At 39.8% G+C, this 18,228-nt stretch overlaps 1 protein-coding gene across 1 annotated transcript; it reads left to right on the top strand.

Moving 5' to 3' along the window:
• Positions 1-13,533: 13,533 nt before the first annotated feature.
• LOC132474628 (extracellular calcium-sensing receptor-like) lies at positions 13,534-17,270 on the top strand. Its single transcript, XM_060075423.1, has 10 exons — positions 13,534-13,758; positions 13,933-14,230; positions 14,329-14,415; positions 14,564-14,671; positions 14,793-14,959; positions 15,122-15,593; positions 15,676-15,903; positions 16,041-16,164; positions 16,257-16,729; positions 16,836-17,270. The coding sequence occupies exons 1-10, from the start codon at positions 13,577-13,579 to the stop codon at positions 17,268-17,270; spliced, it is 2,574 nt and encodes an 857-aa protein (XP_059931406.1). The 5' UTR covers positions 13,534-13,576.
• Positions 17,271-18,228: the final 958 nt, after the last annotated feature.

The following is an 18,228-nucleotide window of genomic DNA, read 5'->3' as shown; positions in this document are numbered from 1 at the left end:
TAGGGGGGGGGACACGTTAGTTGAAGGGGGGGGGGGGGGGTGGGGGGGACACGTTTGTTGAGGGGGGGGGGGAGACACGTTTGTAGGGGGGGGGGGCACGCTCGACAACGAGAGTTGGTTTTTATTGAACGCTCGACAACGAGAGTTGGTTTTTATTGAACGAGACTTCAACACGGAACAGCTGCGCGAAACGATGGTCACGTCACTCTCGGTGACGGTGTCGACAATAATGAACACACGAACAATGTTAATAGAACAACACACAACCACATAACATCCCGAACCCATTAACCCCACTTAATCCTAACAACAAAACAAGTTAACAAAAGCCCCATTTGTCAACTGAGAACCCCAATTCGCAGAATCCCCCGCTGCTCCGGAACACGGCGTAGCTTATATTAATCTTTATTATCTGAATGGGACATGCAATATTTTAGGACAGATACACCATTAAACGCGTTTCTAATGACATTTCTAGCGAGAAATGTACATTTTCCTTACATAATCTTCAGTCAGTGAATGTGTATGATCTTTATTAATCTTTATTATCTGAATGGGAAATGCAATATTTTAGGACCGATTCACCGTTAAACGTGTTTCTAATAACATTTCTAGCGAGAAATATACTTTTTAATTGCATAGTCAGTGATTGTGTCTGATCTTTAGTTTTATAGTTATTAGGAGTTGATCGGCTCGCTCGCATGTTTCAACGACGTCAGGTTGCTTTCGCTAAACTAGCAGCTCACGTGCTTCCTGCGTTTGTGTTATTAAACTGTTACTTTATGTAACTTTTAATGATATCATCTTGTTAGAAACACGTATATCTGAGAGCCAACCCAGTCGCCAAAATCATACCTACGTTGACAGTGTACGTTTCGTGAACACTGGATTACGTCGCATTTCAACATAAAATAGCGTGTTATACACACACACACACACACGCACGCACATGCACAGACACACACACACACAAGCACACACACGCACGCACGCACAGACACACAGACACAGACACAGACACACACACACACACACACACACACGCACACACGCACACGGTGCATTTCGCTGCTAAAACCACAACAAAAAAATATTCCCTCAAATATTATTACTTTCAAAACGTTGGCCAAAATGGCCAATAATATCATTTTTTTTTGGGATGCTTCTAGGACATTTTGGGTGGATTTTGAACGGTATGTGGGGGGCACGTTTTTTGCAGGACCTGGCAACCCTGCGCTGTTGCCCGAGATCTGGATCCACCCCGGCGTGGTGCCGTCTCCTTTTGACCTTTTGACCCCAGACTTCTGGGGAATAGCTGAATCAATTCATTAGTCAATCAGAAGCATGTAAATATCTTTCCGGTGGCGTAAGAGGACAAACAAGGTATCCTTCAACATCTACGCTTCCAGGCGATTGCAACGGTGCCACACATGAGCATATTCGAACATGTTTAATGGTAGTAATTAGCTGTCGAAATTGGAGGCCTTAATCAATACTGAGCAGCTATTGATTTGCTTCCCGATAAAGATTTGTCACAAATGACATGTTATTTAGCATCTACACGTTAAACTGAGTCCAATGAGATCAAGCTCGGCCTCTTGCTACACCGAGATCATGTCCTAGACCTAGGTGTACCATGTCAAATACATGTTACCATTAGCTAGAGTGTCGTTCTTGGTGTCATTGGACTCAGCTCAACGTGTAGATGCTAAATAACATGTCATTTGTGACAAATCTTTATCGGGAAGCAAATCAATAGCTGCTCAGTATTGATTAAGGCCTCCAATTTCGACAGCTAATTACTACCATTAAACATGTTCGAATATGCTCATGTGTGGCACCGTTGCAATCGCCTGGAAGCGTAGATGTTGAAGGACACCTTGTTCGTCCTCTTACACCACCGGAAAGATATTTACATGCTTCTGATTGACTAATGAATTGATTCAGCTATTCCCCCAGAAGTCTGGGGTCAAAAGGAGACGGCACCACGCCGGGGTGGATCCAGATCTCGGGCAACAGCGCAGGGTTGCCAGGTCCTGCAAAAAACGTGCCCCCCACATACCGTTCAAAATCCACCCAAAATGTCCTAGAAGCATCCCAAAAAAAAAAGATATTATTGGCCATTTTGGCCAACGTTTTGAAAGTAATAATATTTGAGGGAATATTTTTTTGTTGTTGTTTTAGCAGCGAAATGCACCGTGTGCGTGTGTGCGTGTGTGTGTGTGTGTGTGTGTGTGTGTGTGTGTGTGTGTGTGTGTGTGTGTGTGTGTGTCTGTGTGTCTGTGTCTGTGTCTGTGTGTCTGTGCGTGCGTGTGTGTGCTTGTGTGTGTGTGTCTGTGCATGTGCGTGCGTGTGTGTGTGTGTGTATAACACGCTATTTTATGTTGAAATGCGACGTAATCCAGTGTTCACGAAACGTACACTGTCAACGTAGGTATGATTTTGGCGACTGCTTTGGCTCTCAGATATACGTGTTTCTAACAAGATGATATCATTAAAAGTTACATAAAGTAACAGTTTAATAACACAAACGCAGGAAGCACGTGAGCTGCTAGTTTAGCGAAAGCAACCTGACGTCATTGAAACATGCGAGCGAGCCGATCAACTCCTAATAACTATAAAACTAAAGATCAGACACAATCACTGACTGAAGATTATGCAATTAAAAAGTATATTTCTCGCTAGAAATGTTATTAGAAACACGTTTAACGGTGAATCGGTCCTAAAATATTGCATTTCCCATTCAGATAATAAAGATTAATAAAGATCATACACATTCACTGACTGAAGATTATGTAAGGAAAATGTACATTTCTCGCTAGAAATGTAATTAGAAACGCGTTTAATGGTGTATCTGTCCTAAAATATTGCATTTCCCATTCAGATAATAAAGATTAATATAAGCTCCGCCGTGTTCCGGAGCCGCGGGGGATTCTGGGAATTGGGGTTCTCAGTTGACAAATGGGGCTTTTGTTAACTTGTTTTGTTGTTAGGATTAAGTGGGGTTAATGGGTTCGGGATGTTATGTGGTTGTGTGTTGTTCTATTAACATTGTTCGTGTGTTCATTATTGTCGACACCGTCACCGAGAGTGACGTGACCATCGTTTCGCGCAGCTGTTCCGTGTTGAAGTCTCGTTCAATAAAAACCAACTCTCGTTGTCGAGCGTTCAATAAAAACCAACTCTCGTTGTCGAGCGTGCCCCCCCCCCCCCTACAAACGTGTCTCCCCCCCCCCCCTTCAACTAACGTGTCCCCCCCCCCCCTACAATCGTGTGTCGTCGTCCCCCCTCAACAAACGTGTCTCTCCCCCCCTCCCGGTCATCAACAGTCTCCCCCCCCCCCCTAAACAATCGTGTCCACAATTTGCCGCGAAAGCCGTGAAACCCAAACCCCGAAACCCGCCTCCACAGCGGCACACGTGGATATTGTAGGTATAACACGCTATTTTTTACGTTGAAATGCTACGTATCCAGTGTTCATGGAAACGTACACCACTGACGTTTTTTCTTGGCGACTGGGTTGGTTAATGCGACTGTCAATCAAATTGTCTGTTTGTTAATCCGACTATGTGAAACCCAATTTGATTCAATTTTAGTGTAAGGTGCATACATGCATCTAAATAATCCAATCATAGTTGGAATAACCCAATAATTTGATTTTCTTGAGTCTCATATAAACGCACTACATGACACTCAAAAAAATAGAGTGACCAACTGCTGGATTGACCAGGCATAAGTGAGCAGCAATCAACCTACTTAAGATGGTGATTCAAAAGTAAGGCAAGAAATACAGAAAAGTAGTAAAGTGTGTGTAGTCGTTTTTTTATTTGTTATAAATATCTATCTCTGTTATTTACAACCCAGACTATTATGAATTATTCTTAAATGAAAAAAGAAATAAAACAGAGAAAAAAAAGATTGCACTGTTTCATCAGATCGCAAAAGAGAATTAGATGACACTAATAATGGACATTTAATTAAACTCTTACATCAATGAATGTCAAGTGCACAGTACTGATAAGCAGATCCTTCTTCATCCCATTTGCGGCAAGGTATTTTACCCTAATCCTTATCCTTCCACTTCCTATTTCGTTTTCCTTTAAGCCATTGGATTCAAGTTCATTAGGTTCCCTCTTAGCATAATTGCAATATTTCATAGAAATGTAATAGGGCCATTGCCTAGTTCCATTTCAAAGTAAATTGTTTGTGTTCTGGGTGATAACTTTGTATACAATTTAGGGACACCAAGAAAATAATTATGGTTAATAGCAAATGCAAGGTCTTCTCAATCATCATTATGTCACTTTATTACATGAAAGATGGCGACATAACAGACATTCATTGAAATGAAAATCTTTGAGATTTCCACTATAAACCATGATAATAGTTAATACGTTCATTAAAATATAGGAAAGAGGAAATATTTCCAGGGAAACATTAAACAGATAATTAACTATATTTAAGATGATTAACTAGTACCAAATAAAATAACTGGAAGTCATCTGGAAGTCGTGATTAGATGGTAAGTTAGTGGGACAAGGCAAAATCGAAGTTAGTTTGCAATTGCCTCTTATGGCCAGCGTTTATAATTACTAATATACAAATTACGATTATGATTAATAATACATCATACATACAATTGTTTCATTATTTCTGGCTGCTCTCTTGGTTTTTCTTCTTGATCTTGTTGCAACAAAATCGTGTTGATTTTGCAATGGCTGAGTGAATAATGCCCCTAATATCACTTAATTTAACGGATTTTCTATCTTCTCCCATCCATATATGATGTGTGTATACATCATTAGAATATAAAGATTACGATAAATAAACTTCAACATGAAGGTTTACTGAGTCTATGCAGTCTCTGCTCCCTCGGCACTCAGAGTGAAAGGAAACAGTATCATGGCACAGTTTAATCTTTACCTAAACAAGGTTGCAATCGCCCCCAGTGGGACACACATTAACTTAGCACATTGAGAGAACATGGACAACTTTGGCCTCAGGCAGTAAAACACTTACCTTTGTCAATTTAATTTTCACCAGAGTCTGTCATTTAGGTTTTTGTTGTCTAGCCTGCAGGGTTTTGGCTCTTAATTAGACACTAATTAATTCATACACTGATCACTCAAATTTATGAGGCAAGCCAGTTCTAGAACATTTATACCTATGACATTGAAGCCTTGATGAGCTGATGCAGCACATTTTCAGCCTTCGGCCCCAAGCTTCACTTCATAACTGGGAGATCCATTGTAAAATTCCTTGAAAACTACATACTGATATACTGCTGAGAATCTGATGGATTTTCAAATACAGAGAAATCAAATATATCATGATATAATATAATTAAATGGTACTATATTATACTAATTCATTATTTAAAAGGAACACAAATAACCAAATCTAGAATTTAAATAAAACATTTGAACTTGAAGATTTATGAGATGGATGTGATTTATCTTTCTCCTTTCAAATATGTTTTACTTTTAACATGAGTTTTAAACATAAGAAGTGTTTGAGGCTATAGTCTCCACACCCAGAATTGTGACTGCCATGTTTACATTGTGCTTTAGGAGACTATATATACCCTGATGTAATAGCCTGATTCTGATTATTTCTACGCATTAAATTTAGCTTACGAATATTTCGTTCATCACCTTCAGCATGCTGATCTTCTCTGCTGTCTGGGTGGCCTTCATCCCAGCCTACATAAGCTCCCCAGGGAAGAACTATGTGGCTGTTGAGATCATTGCCATCCTGGCTTCTAGTTTATGGTCTGTTAGCCTGTACTTTGTGTTTCCAAATGTTACAAAATCTTGCTCAGACCAGAGAAGAACTCTCGGAAACCTCAGATGTTGAATACTAATGTGCAATAGCAATGTCGATTTTACTGGTTTTGTGCTGTTAAATCTAATAATATTTATGACATTTTTCCTTCTACAGAGGCATAGCCCTCTTTTTAAATACTGCCTCCTAACAAGATGTTTAATATTAGTTATGTTAACTACTGTGCCATTAATGTACCATTAGAGAGGACATACCAATTTGGTGTGCAATGAGTCATTAGCATTAAGTACTTTTGCAGCTCTCAAAGTCATTAACAGGAGTAAATCATGTGCATTTGTCAGTTAGGAATTAAGGACAGTTAGGAATTAAGGACAGATAGGAACAGCGGAAAGAGCCAAATCAAAAGAGCTTTATCTCTGCACGGGGAGAGGGTTGAATTCATTTACATTTTCAAGTAACCTTCTACCAATTCCAACGCACTTCTTTCACTTCTTTTTAAATGTGTGTGCTGGATATAAACAATGGAAATAAAGCAATTACTCAGACTGAAAAGACTTTAGAAAATATTTTTTTATATATTTATTTCCTAGATTGTCTTTCACTAAAGGTTTACCTTGTCAAATGTCTCTTTTCTTTTTTAACAAGTCAAACTTGATGGTCTGAGAAAATAACATTCAGGCAAAGTAGTGCTGTATATGTATTACTCTATCCAACTGATATTATTCTAGGTTAATTCCAACCATGTGGCAGACCTGGAGTTTTAGGGTTGGAGAATCGCTCAGTGCTTAATCAAATCAGACAGACGGAAAAGTAAAATACCTACATCTTAGGTTAATACCCCTGCCTGTGTCCTCAAGCAAGGCACCAGCAGTAGACCTTGAGTTTGTCGCCAGGCACTATCCCTGCATGTATATATTTATATATATATATATATATATATATATATATATATATATATATATATACATGCAGGGATAGTGCATCTTCCTTTGCGATAGATTGTTCTTCCTCAATTAATTGCAGCAAATACTTTTTCTCCATCAATACTTAAGAAGTGTTGATGGAAGACAAACACTGGTATAATAAAGAATGTCATCAAGTGACAAGGGCTGTAACATGTAACATTGTTGCACCTGCTCAGAATTCCAGCAGATGGCGCCCAAACCCCATTGGCTCGTTTTTCAAGCACTGCCAAACCTTTTTACTTATTGAAATTTTATCTATTAAAATTCCCGAGGAGCCACCATTTTATTATGCTTTTCCTTGATTATGCAATAAGGTATGTCAAGTCCATTTACAAAGGTTTCATGAAAAAAGGGATTGCAAACAAGCCTTTACAATTTTTTTCAGAGGGAAACAGATCAAGACAACAATGTGTTTATTTCAACAATGAAACACCTTTTTGCGAATAACAAACAGGTCAAATCCTCTGCATGCCTCTGTCTATCAAAACCCTGGGATCCATTCTTAAAGTAGTAACTGAAGACACCTGATACTGGGATCAGTTTTTGTTCCCCACCTTCTAAAGTAATTACAATTCGGACTGGCCCTGGAATGGCACAGAATGACACATGCCATTCTGTCCCATTCCAGGGCCAGTCCGAAATGTAATTACACAGAATGACACATGCCATTCTGTCCTTGAATATGATAGTTAGTATGATAATTTGAACATAAAAAGCGTTGAAGCGTTGCGTTGTAAAAATGGTGGCGCATCAGTCATGCAAGTTTTGCTGTGCTAGTCGAAAATGCAGGTTTTGATTGATAAGTTAAAATTCAATCAACTGTCAGATTTAGTAGGGGTGGCACTCCGGGTGGCCAATCAAACCAGGCCTTTCCCTCGACACGCCCCTTTGCAGAATGCCCTCCCCCTGCACATCGATAACCAAGTATATGGGAGGAGCTAACCAGCACCAAATACAGCCTGATAGCATTTGAAACAGATGCAATGTTGAATGACAAATACCCTCCAGGACGCACATAGAACATAGACTTATTGTGTAGCCCTTGTAGAAAAGGATATATGAGGTGGCTGAAACATTTGGCATTGTCACTATAAAGCTCAGATAAAAGCTAGTTTCCCATGTTCATTTGCTTAAGAGTTTAAATGCAAGAATGCCATCCAAGAATAACTGCAGAACTTTAGGACTGACATGTATTTTAACCGTAATAGACATGAAATCCTAACCCAATATAATGGTCCACAAAATGCTGAAGCTTCGCGTAATTTAACTATCCTGTGTAAGATAGTACGGCCGGCTCATGCTGTTTCCAAAACCTGACGATAAAGAAGAGATCTGTCATGTAAATTGTACTTCCCTGAATTAGATGCAAAAAACCCTGAAAAAGCAGCACCAATGGTGTTGCCTTTTCAGGCCCACCCTGTGGATCAACCATCTTGTTCAGTTTCAGACTAATTCCTAAATTTAACATCTGTGCATTCAATATGAATGATTCCTTTGTATGACTATAATCCAATATTATAGGAATACATTATTGCAATGAGGAAACCAGGTCCAAAGATGCTGTAACCCAGATATTTGTGAGTTATCACAAAAACATAAGATCATCTGTCAAAGGCCTCCCAAGGAAAACAAAGAACAAACTATTTACCAGGTGGCTGACACACACACACACACACACACGCACACACATGCACGCACACACACATGCAGACACACACACGCACACACACACACACACACACACACACACACACACACACACACACACACACACACACACACACACACACACACACACACACACACACACACACACACACACACACACACACACACACACATCATGAATATGTTTCAACCTCTTGAGAGGAAGCTCATACAGGCTAAAGAAAATCTCATCATCTATATTTTAATTTAGTTAATATATTGTTCCATAGTAACAGCTATATTTTTGCAAATAAATAAGTATATAAATAATATATACTCTTAGAGTATTATACTCTTAACTATTAATCAGAGCAAACTACTATGGTTAAGAAATACTAGGGAAACCACTGAAAAGGAACCCATGGCCTGTAATTTGGAACTGTTTTATAATACAATCAAACAAAGATATGATGTATACATATATACATGATTTTACAATCAAATTCCATGTTTTGTTTACTAATATATCCCTTTATTAGGAGTCTGTATGATCTTACAAAAATTCTATATTTCACAGCATTTGTGACCCCAGATAAGACTCTACATTTGGTGATGCTATATTAAAATACAAAACAAAATGTTGTGTCCCTTTAGGTTCATCTCATCATTGACCTTCTGCTGGCTAGGTTAATTATTTCATACTTAGGTTGAGTTATTTTATACTTTATGTTAGTATCTATATATTCATAAATGTTGCAGTTTTTTAGAACTGACAACTAAAGATAAATAATGTGTTTATGGAATGTTTTATTTGTACTGAGGTCAATTTGAGGTCAATTTGCATCATTTTTGCAACATGTTTTTGAAAAGAGCAAGCTCCCTTTTGGGAGATGCTAAAGTAATGAATTCTCCAAACCACACCTGGTGAACACCTTCTCATAGCCCAAGGCCTGGGTGTCATCACTGTGTTGACGACACCTGCCTGCCTTTGCATGCCCAGCCAGACCCTGCCTCCTGCCCCAGTGACCTGGGAGAAAGCTTAATTGGAAGTTCTCGGATGATGACATCCTTACGTAGTGAATATACAGTAACCATTCAGCTTGATTGCATGGTTATTTTACCCATGACTGCATGTTTCGATTTGCAGTTGATTAAAACAACACTGGAGGCTACACTATGCTCTCAAAGGATCATCCCAGCATGCAGTCGACTTTACAAGCAAGCCGATCCCTAAGTCTTAAGGGAATGTCTCAATGTAATTACTTGTCAATCTAAATGTTTTCTACCCATGAAACTAATTGACACAGATTTGTGGTAGTTTAACATGCATACATATCACAGTTAAGATCACATTTTAGTGGTAATATTGAATTTGGTTTGTTGCATGCTTCTATAAATATACAAAATGTAAGTCTTTAAAGCAATACGATTAATTATGCGATATTCTTCAATCTAACTGCCATTTATCGTCAGTTCTCCAAACAGTTTAGGATTTTGCCCATATAAGATAACAATTCTCCTAACATTTTTATCTGCATTTAAAACAAAACATATTATTAGATAACAATCTGAGTAATCCATGCCAGGTGGGATTCTTTTGGGGATTGGCATGACTACATTTGAAATACATATCCACATATTAAAGATATTGATAGATGGCTATGTCAAATGTGTGGCAATTACCAAAAGATTATGGTCAGTGGTTTAATCCATTCCAGACATCAATCAATCATAACAAAAACCATCAACTTGAAGATTGCTGCCACCAATCAGGCCCAAGCGTCACTGACCATCGGTTGGACAGACCAAACATAAGTGAGCCATACACAACACAGTGATTCGGAAGTAAGGCAAAAAATATGGTAACGTGCCTTGAATAACAAAGGTTATTCAAAGCAAGGCCAGGCAAATTTATTTATATAGCACTTTTCATACACGAGGCAGACTCATAGTGCTTCATAAAGAAACATCGTCATACAATGAATTGAAATAATAAAACAAGTCAAGGTCAAAGAAGACGAGGCAAAGTAAAAACATGCATTGTAGAAAGGGCAATTTATTTAAGTTCTAGCAGAAATCTAGAGCAAACATACAATAAAGTGTTGTATAAAATAGAGTTCAAATAAAATAGACACGTAAAAGAAAACAAAGGCCAAGTTAAACAATGCATTGTAGAAAACGCAATGTATTCAAGATTTAGCAGAAAGCTAAAGCAAACAAAAATTTCACAACCCAGTTGGACTCCGGGCCGTAGCCAGGGTTGGAAAATAGGTTTGAAAAAAGGGGCTGGGGGGGGGGGGGGGGGGGGGGCTTCAGTTGCAGGGATTCAGTTTGGTTTGGTTGGGGGGGGGGGGGAATGCTCGCACACGTACCACCGTTTGTTACACACGGTGCACAAAGAGTTACGAGTTTAAACTGAATCAAGCAAGCACTTTTGATGTTTTATACAATTTTGTTTCTGATTTTCTCTTAGCTCAAAAAATATATACGTCTGAGCTGGCTACGGGCTCAGACGTAAATACAGTCCATGACTGGACTGTATTTAGAAATTAAAATAACAAATAAAGAAGAAACGAAACAGAATCACAAAATACAATAATATGTTGAAATTGAATTGAACAACTTTCCATCAATGAATGTCAAATGCACAGCACTGAGAAGCAGATCCAACTTCTATCGAATCTGTTGCAAGGCATTCTACCCTAACTCTTATTCTCTACCGCTTCAGAATTACATTTTAATTTAGCATAGGATTTGTGTTCATTAAGTCCCCTATACTGGCAAAAATCATACTATTTCTGAGAAATCGAATAGGTTCATTGGTCATTGTGGGTCGTTACATTACATTTTAAACCGTTGTCAAACCGTGAAATGTGTATATTTTTTATTGCATTTGATGAATTGAGGCAGTTGAACAGCTACAGAAGCGTGTTACTCTCCTGCAGCCCTGAATCAGTGAGCAGGCTGATGCATGCTGAGGTACCTGCAGGGTGTTGTGACCGTTTTGATTATTTGGATTTGGCAGTGTCCTGTAGTAAATACAGAAATCCATTAGCATGCTTATCGTTATGTAAAAAGCTTAGTTAGTTATTGTAAATAGAGGAACGTTTGAGATATTTCCCAGGAAAAATTCTTCATTAACTTGCAGTGTTGAGATAAGAAAGTAGGAGAAGATTGTAGGCCTAAGTCTCATGGATGATTAAGTGGTAAGTTGTCTATCACCGCCCCTACCTATAACCACCTTCATCCCTGCCCTCTCCCCTTGACCTGATCTGCCCCCCTTCCACTCTTCAATCCATCCTTGCCACCATTTGTCTGTTGCTGTTCCTGTTTTGTCTTTTTTGTGTCTGTACCACTGCAATCTATTTCACACTCCACCTTGCTTCTGTTCTCTGTTGTGCTGTCTTCCGCTTGTCCCCCTGATTGTCATCACCCTTTTCGTGTTATTTTTTTTACGTCTCTGACACTGTAAGCGTCTTTGGGTCATTGAAAAGCGCTATACAAAATGCATTTATTATTATTATTAGAATAAAAAGTGTGTGATAAATAAACTTGAACTTAGGAGTCTCAGGGTTAGGCTTCGAAACAAATACTTTGTTTTGTTTTTATGTGGTATATACATGTGTAATTGTATATTGCCCACGTGATCACCTGCATTATTGTTCTCAGTCCTATACAGAGCCTATGCAGAATCTAAGCTCCCTCAGGGCTCAGAGAGAAAGGAAAGCGCTTTTTGTACCTAAACAAGGTTGCAATCCTCCCCAGTGGGAACGCATTAAGAGAGCATGGGAAAATCTGGCCTCAGGCAGCAAAACATGTACACATGTCAAAGCTCATTTTCACCAGAGTCTCTGTAGTTCGTTTTTTGTTGTCTAGCCTGCAGGGGTTTTGCTCTAAATGAGCCACTAATTCACTCAGACACTAATTCAGTCCTATTTATGAGGCAAGGCGAATCCAGTACATTTATCCCTATGACCTTGAAGATTTGATGAGCTGATACAACACACTTGCAACCCTTCAACCCCCCAGCTTCACCACATAATCCATTATATTGTTCCTTAATCCCTAATTATTGGTTTACCCCTGAAAGAATCGGATGGACCGTATATGCAGAGAAATCAAATATTCATATTTAACAATATGATGATCAAATATAATGATATGGTATTATATTATTCTAATTCACTCTTAAAAACAAATCCTAAAAGCCTAATTTGCATTTAAATTAACTAATCTCAACTAATGTGACAAAGGCTAAAGAAAAGTCTGATTCTGAACATTTAATGAATTTTATAACATTCTGTGTGTGGGTGTGTGTCTGTGTTTGTGTGTTTGTGTGTGTGTGTGTGTGTGTGTGTGTGTGTGTGTTTGCGTGTGTGTGTGTGTGTGTGTGTGTGTGTGTGTGTGTGTGTGTGTGTGTGTGTGTGTGTGTGTGTGTGTGTGTTTGTGCATGTGTCTGGATGTGTTTATGGAAAAACATGCTAGTGCCTCTTTTCATCACTCAGGCATAAGCGAGCCCCAACCAAGCATACAACTATCCATGCTGACAGTTAAAAACAACCCCCCCCCCCTCTCTGTTATGATCCAACGTTCACTCTACTCTATTCTTTTTTTTTAATCCTTGCCCCGCTATTGAAATCATCTGTTTAAATCTCTCCATTGATCTGACCGCAAGGGAGATGAATCCTTCGTTGCCAGCAATCGTATGAGGCAGATAGCACATATAAAGCCTCTCTGAGCTGACCGCGAGGTGTGGTGTACCCACGTGCATCTCCATAGGTTGTTATATGATGTCCATGGTGTTTCACTGGGATATGCTAGAAGAAATGTATGAGCCTCTACAATCTACCCTACATTTGCCCCATGTGAATTCTGTTGTTTTTGCAAAGTTTCTGATACACCGATCTTATATTGAGGGCTCCTGTTTATTTTCCCGTGTCATGGAGTAGTTCATTTGTTTACATAGACGTACATGTATGAGATTTAAATGAATCGACATTGGTATGGATTGTCCAGACTTGCATCTTCAGATCTGATACACTGCCACTGTTTCAACAGTTTCTTTGCCTCATAGAACCTTTCTTTGGATTGGGTTGAAAATGAATTGGCTGCAAGGTGCTGTGACAAAGGCTTCTGCTTTTTGGTCAGACTTTCTGCTTTTACATTTGCTGTGGTCGGGAATGTCTGTAGTAATTTGTGACCAGGATGAACAGCAATGCAAACAAACGCCGGGGTCCCTATCCCTGCCTGTTCTGCAAAGGATTGGGGACGTCACACTAGGGGGTCTGTTTCCTCTTCATGAAACAGTAGTGGAGCCACATCGCTCCTTCACCACCCTGCCTTCAAACCTACACTGCACCAGGTAAGATCAACAATCTTTCGACACATATTGATTTCAAAGGAGTTAAAGATTCATGAGACAGATGTGATTTATATTTCCCTTGTAAAATATTTTCCACGTACGTACATATTTTTGGATGGTATACGTACTATAACCTTTACATTCAGTGAATATTCTCTCCTTTTTTCCCCTTAGCTTTAGCTTGCGAATATTTCGCATGGCACAAAGTATGATCTTTGCAATTGAAGAGATCAACAGGGAGGGAAAACTCCTTCCAAACGTCACTCTGGGCTATAAGATTTATGACTCATGCAGCACCCCCTACCAGGCCTTGAAGGCTGCCATGGAGCTGATGGGAACCGAGCAAGATTCAGAGGTAGAGATGGTGGATAATCACATGTGTCCCGGGACTGTTCCTGTGGTGATAGGGGACGCCGGATCAACCCAGTCTCTCGTCGTGGCTCGTTTCCTCGGAGCCTTCCATGTGCCTCAGGTCAGACAGAACCATTGTCTTTTAATGTAACCCATCTTCACTTTAGTATACAAATTCTGAGAGATTGTGATGTCTATTTTACACATTTCTCCTCTCAGGTGAGCTATTTCTCCAGCTGTGCTTGTCTCAGTAACAAAAAGGAGTACCCTGCCTTCTTAAGAACCATGCCCAGTGACCTCTTCCAGGTTAGGGTCTCATGTGTGACACATTTTCTTTATTTAATCTATTTCCCATGAATGTAGTATTTGCCCTTTATGATGTTGTGCCTAACCTGAAATGTGTCTTTATTATTATTATTTTACTTATGTTTCATACTTTCCTCTCCTTTAAAAGGTTGATGCACTAGTTCAGCTCGTCAAACATTTCCAGTGGTCGTGGGTAGGAGTAATAGCAGGAGATGACGTTTATGGTCGTAGTGGTGCAGCTGTCTTTGCTAATGAGGTAAGTACTGTATATATCCTTTATATATTTTGTTTATATTATTATAACATTATTGAAATGTATCAACTTAATGTGATGAATGTTGGTATGTTGGACGAATATGTTTGGTTGTTCTCAAAAGGTTAAGAAGTTTGGTGCCTGTGTGGCCCTCCAAGAGATAATCCCCAAGAACCATGCAAGAGAGGCCTTGGCCGCTATTGTTTCCAGGATTCGATCCTCAGGAGCTTTGGTGGTCCTGGTGTTTGCGGTGGAACAAGATGCTGGGGCACTGTTTGATGAGGCACTCAGGCATGAAGCATTGTTTCTACAAGCATATCTCCACAATACCATGCAAACATATCCCTTTCAATTAAATGCCGGTTGATAAGATCTTCTAACATGATCTGCAATGTGTAAGCCATTGCATTCAGTTTGAAGGTACAATACATTTGTTATTGTCCCTGTTTACAGGCAGGGACTAACAGGGATACAATGGCTGGCCAGTGAGGCATGGAGCACAGCCCCTGTGCTCTCCACCCCTCCCAAGTACCATCAAATCCTCCAAGGCACTATAGGGTTAGCCGTCCGAGGAGTATACATTCCTGGCCTTCAAGACTTTCTACTGCGTCTACACCCCTCAAACCCAGATGCCTCTGAGAATCCCTTTCTGATTCCTTTCTGGGAAAAGGTCTTTGGGTGCCGTTTAGGTGCCAATTCTGGAAATCAAATTGAAAATGATAAACCTCTGTGTTCTGGATCAGAGGATCTGAGAAGTATGAAAAACATCTACTCCGATTTTTCCAAACTAAGGATTTCTTACAATGTCTACAAAGCTGTCTATGCTATTGCCCATGCGATTAAATCCATGATGAGCTGCAAGAAGGATGCTGGACCATTTCCACTGAAGGCTTGTCCAGATGCAACCAATATACAGCCATGGCAGGTAGGCTACTGCACAGATTCTCACAGTATACTTTTAGTTTATCATTTTGATGAATTGATGGTTACCAGATGGTTCTCTTTAGCTTCTTCATTACCTTAAGGAAGTGGATTACATTAATCAGTTTGGTGAGGAGACCAAGTTTGATCACAATGGTGACCCAGTCGCTATTTATGATCTACTCAATTGGCAACTGGGATTTGATGGCGAGCAAATTGTAACCATTGGCATGTTTGATGGGACAGCAACAGCTGACCAGAAAAAACTCAAGCTCCAAGAAGAGAACATTATATGGAATGGCAACAAGACAACAGTAAGGATAATATTCCTCACACGTTGCACAAGCCTAGCGTTGGTTGTGCCTCACAACGGGACGCCTGTGTGTGCCAGTGTTTGGCTGTGCTGCTGGGAATTTTATTAACTGGACAGTTTCTGTCCATTATATCCCAGGTTCCTGAGTCAGTATGCAGCAGTCCTTGTCTACAAGGCACCAGAAAGGCCATCCGACCAAACTTTCCTATATGCTGCCATGACTGTGTGGTCTGTAGAGCTGGGGAGATTAGTAATCAGACCAGTAAGTCTCTATTCATAAACTATAACAGTGAGATTCATGAACCATGAAATGCATAGGCCCTGGAAACTAAAGCTGTCTTCTCCTTTCCTCAGATTCCATAGAGTGTGTACTCTGCTTGCCGCAGTTTTGGTCCAATGTTGAGAGAACAGCCTGCTTTCCCAAAGAAGTGGACTTCCTGTCCTTCAGCGACACCATGGGCATAACCCTCATAACTATTGCCCTGCTTGGCTCCTTGTGCACTTGTTGGGTTATCTTTATATTCTCTTGTCACATATCTTCTCCAATAGTTAGAGCCAACAACTCTGAGCTGAGCTTCCTGCTTCTCTTCTCCTTGACTCTGTGTTTCCTGTGTTCTCTGACCTTCATCGGCCGTCCCTCAGACTGGTCCTGTATGCTTCGCCAAACAGCTTTCGGGATCACCTTTGTCCTCTGTATCTCTTGTGTTCTGGGTAAAACAATAGTGGTATTGATGGCCTTTAGGGCAACACTTCCAGGCAGCAATCTTATGAAATGGTTTGGACCTGTACAGCAAAGAGCCTTCATTACCCTTTCAACCTTGGTCCAGGTGAGAATTGTACTTTTCTTTGTTGATATCCAATAAATGTATGCATTGGTAATGTGCATTGGAAATAATTAGTAATGTATTATAAAACACATTTATCTCAATACAGGTTATTATTTGTATAATTTGGTTGACGGTGGCTCCTCCTACTCCACAAAAACTGATGCCTAGAGAGAGTGCTATCGTTATACTCTTATGCGACGAGGGTTCAGCTCTAGGATTTGCTCTGGTCCTCGGTTATATTGGCCTGCTGGCCTGCCTCTGCCTCTTCTTGGCCTTCCTAGCAAGGAAACTACCAGACAACTTCAATGAGGCCAAGTACATCACCTTCAGCATGCTGATCTTCTGTGCTGTCTGGGTGGCCTTCATCCCAGCCTACATCAGCTCTCCAGGGAAGTATGCTGTGGCTGTGGAGATCTTTGCCATCCTGGCTTCTAGTTATGGCCTGTTAGCCTGTATTTTTGCTCCCAAATGTTACATAATCTTGCTGAAGCCAGAAAAAAACTCTCGAAAACATCTAATGTCAAAGACATCTGTGCAATGATTAAGTTCCATCCCCCCTTTTGGGCTGCTATCGGAAAGATATTTATTACTTACTATTTATATTTTTTGCAGTCATTCATTGTAGAAATGTATTTGCTAACTCAATCTCAATCATAAAGTCCCTGGTCTGTTATTCAACAATTTTTCAAACAATATATATACTTGCCAAAAGTGTTTTCCTTTCCTTCTTTACCTCCTTCTATAAGAAGTTGATTCATTTAGAAAATGACATTGTTCAGGCTGCATATCAGCGGTGTCTTGTATATATTTGGTTTAGCCTTTTCGGCTTATTCTTGTCTTGTGACAGTCCAATTATTTTACGGAGGGAGGAACACTCTAAGACCACCATTAGAAAGGATGATATTGAAAGGAACATCCTTTCAATAAGAATAGAGGATTGAGAATCAGTCGTTGGTTCCTCAGATATCCTGTGTTTATATTCCAGCTGTCATTCACAGCCAAACCCTTCACATTTATGTTCCATGGGGGATTGTTCATTACAACAACTCAATGGTTGCGGTGGTTGTTCAAAATAAAACATTTAAAATGTTTAACAGCTCTCCTTCATTGTTAGCGACATTCTTGATTTTGGTTAGTCTCACAGCAGAATCACTCACTAGGGATTTTTAGGAAAATCAATAAATTATTTAAAGTTCTTTGTTTCCAAATAATGAAACCTGTCAACCTGCTGTTCAATGGACCATGGATTATTTTCTATGAATGCAATTTATCTGTACAGAGTGATAGCTGCAGTTCAAATATTACCAATTGCAAGTTAACGAACCATCCTTGACACCTGGTGCAGGTAGACTCTAAAATAGCTTCCCCGAACTGCTCTTACCTTAAAGATAGTCCGGTGGGATTTTGTCACTCGGAGATGCTAACCGATATTCAATGGGGTCAGCCTACTTCCAACATAATTTATATGATGATGTGTTGACATCATTTTGGTCTTATTC

This window comes from Gadus macrocephalus, chromosome 16 (assembly GCF_031168955.1).
Source record: "Gadus macrocephalus chromosome 16, ASM3116895v1".
Classification (NCBI taxonomy): Eukaryota; Metazoa; Chordata; class Actinopteri; order Gadiformes; family Gadidae; genus Gadus; species Gadus macrocephalus.
The sequence above is the reverse complement of the archived record's forward strand: the minus strand, read 5'-3'. Positions and strand labels throughout refer to the sequence as shown.

Bases quoted from the DNA above. Each gene is read 5' to 3' on its own strand.
- LOC132474628 (XM_060075423.1), top strand. From the start codon at position 13,577: ATGTCTGTAGTAATTTGTGACCAGGATGAACAGCAATGCAAACAAACG. The intron at 13,759-13,932 runs GTAAGATCAACA...TTTTCCCCTTAG, and splicing joins TCAAACCTACACTGCACCAG to CTTTAGCTTGCGAATATTTC. The intron at 16,730-16,835 runs GTGAGAATTGTA...ATCTCAATACAG, and splicing joins CCCTTTCAACCTTGGTCCAG to GTTATTATTTGTATAATTTG.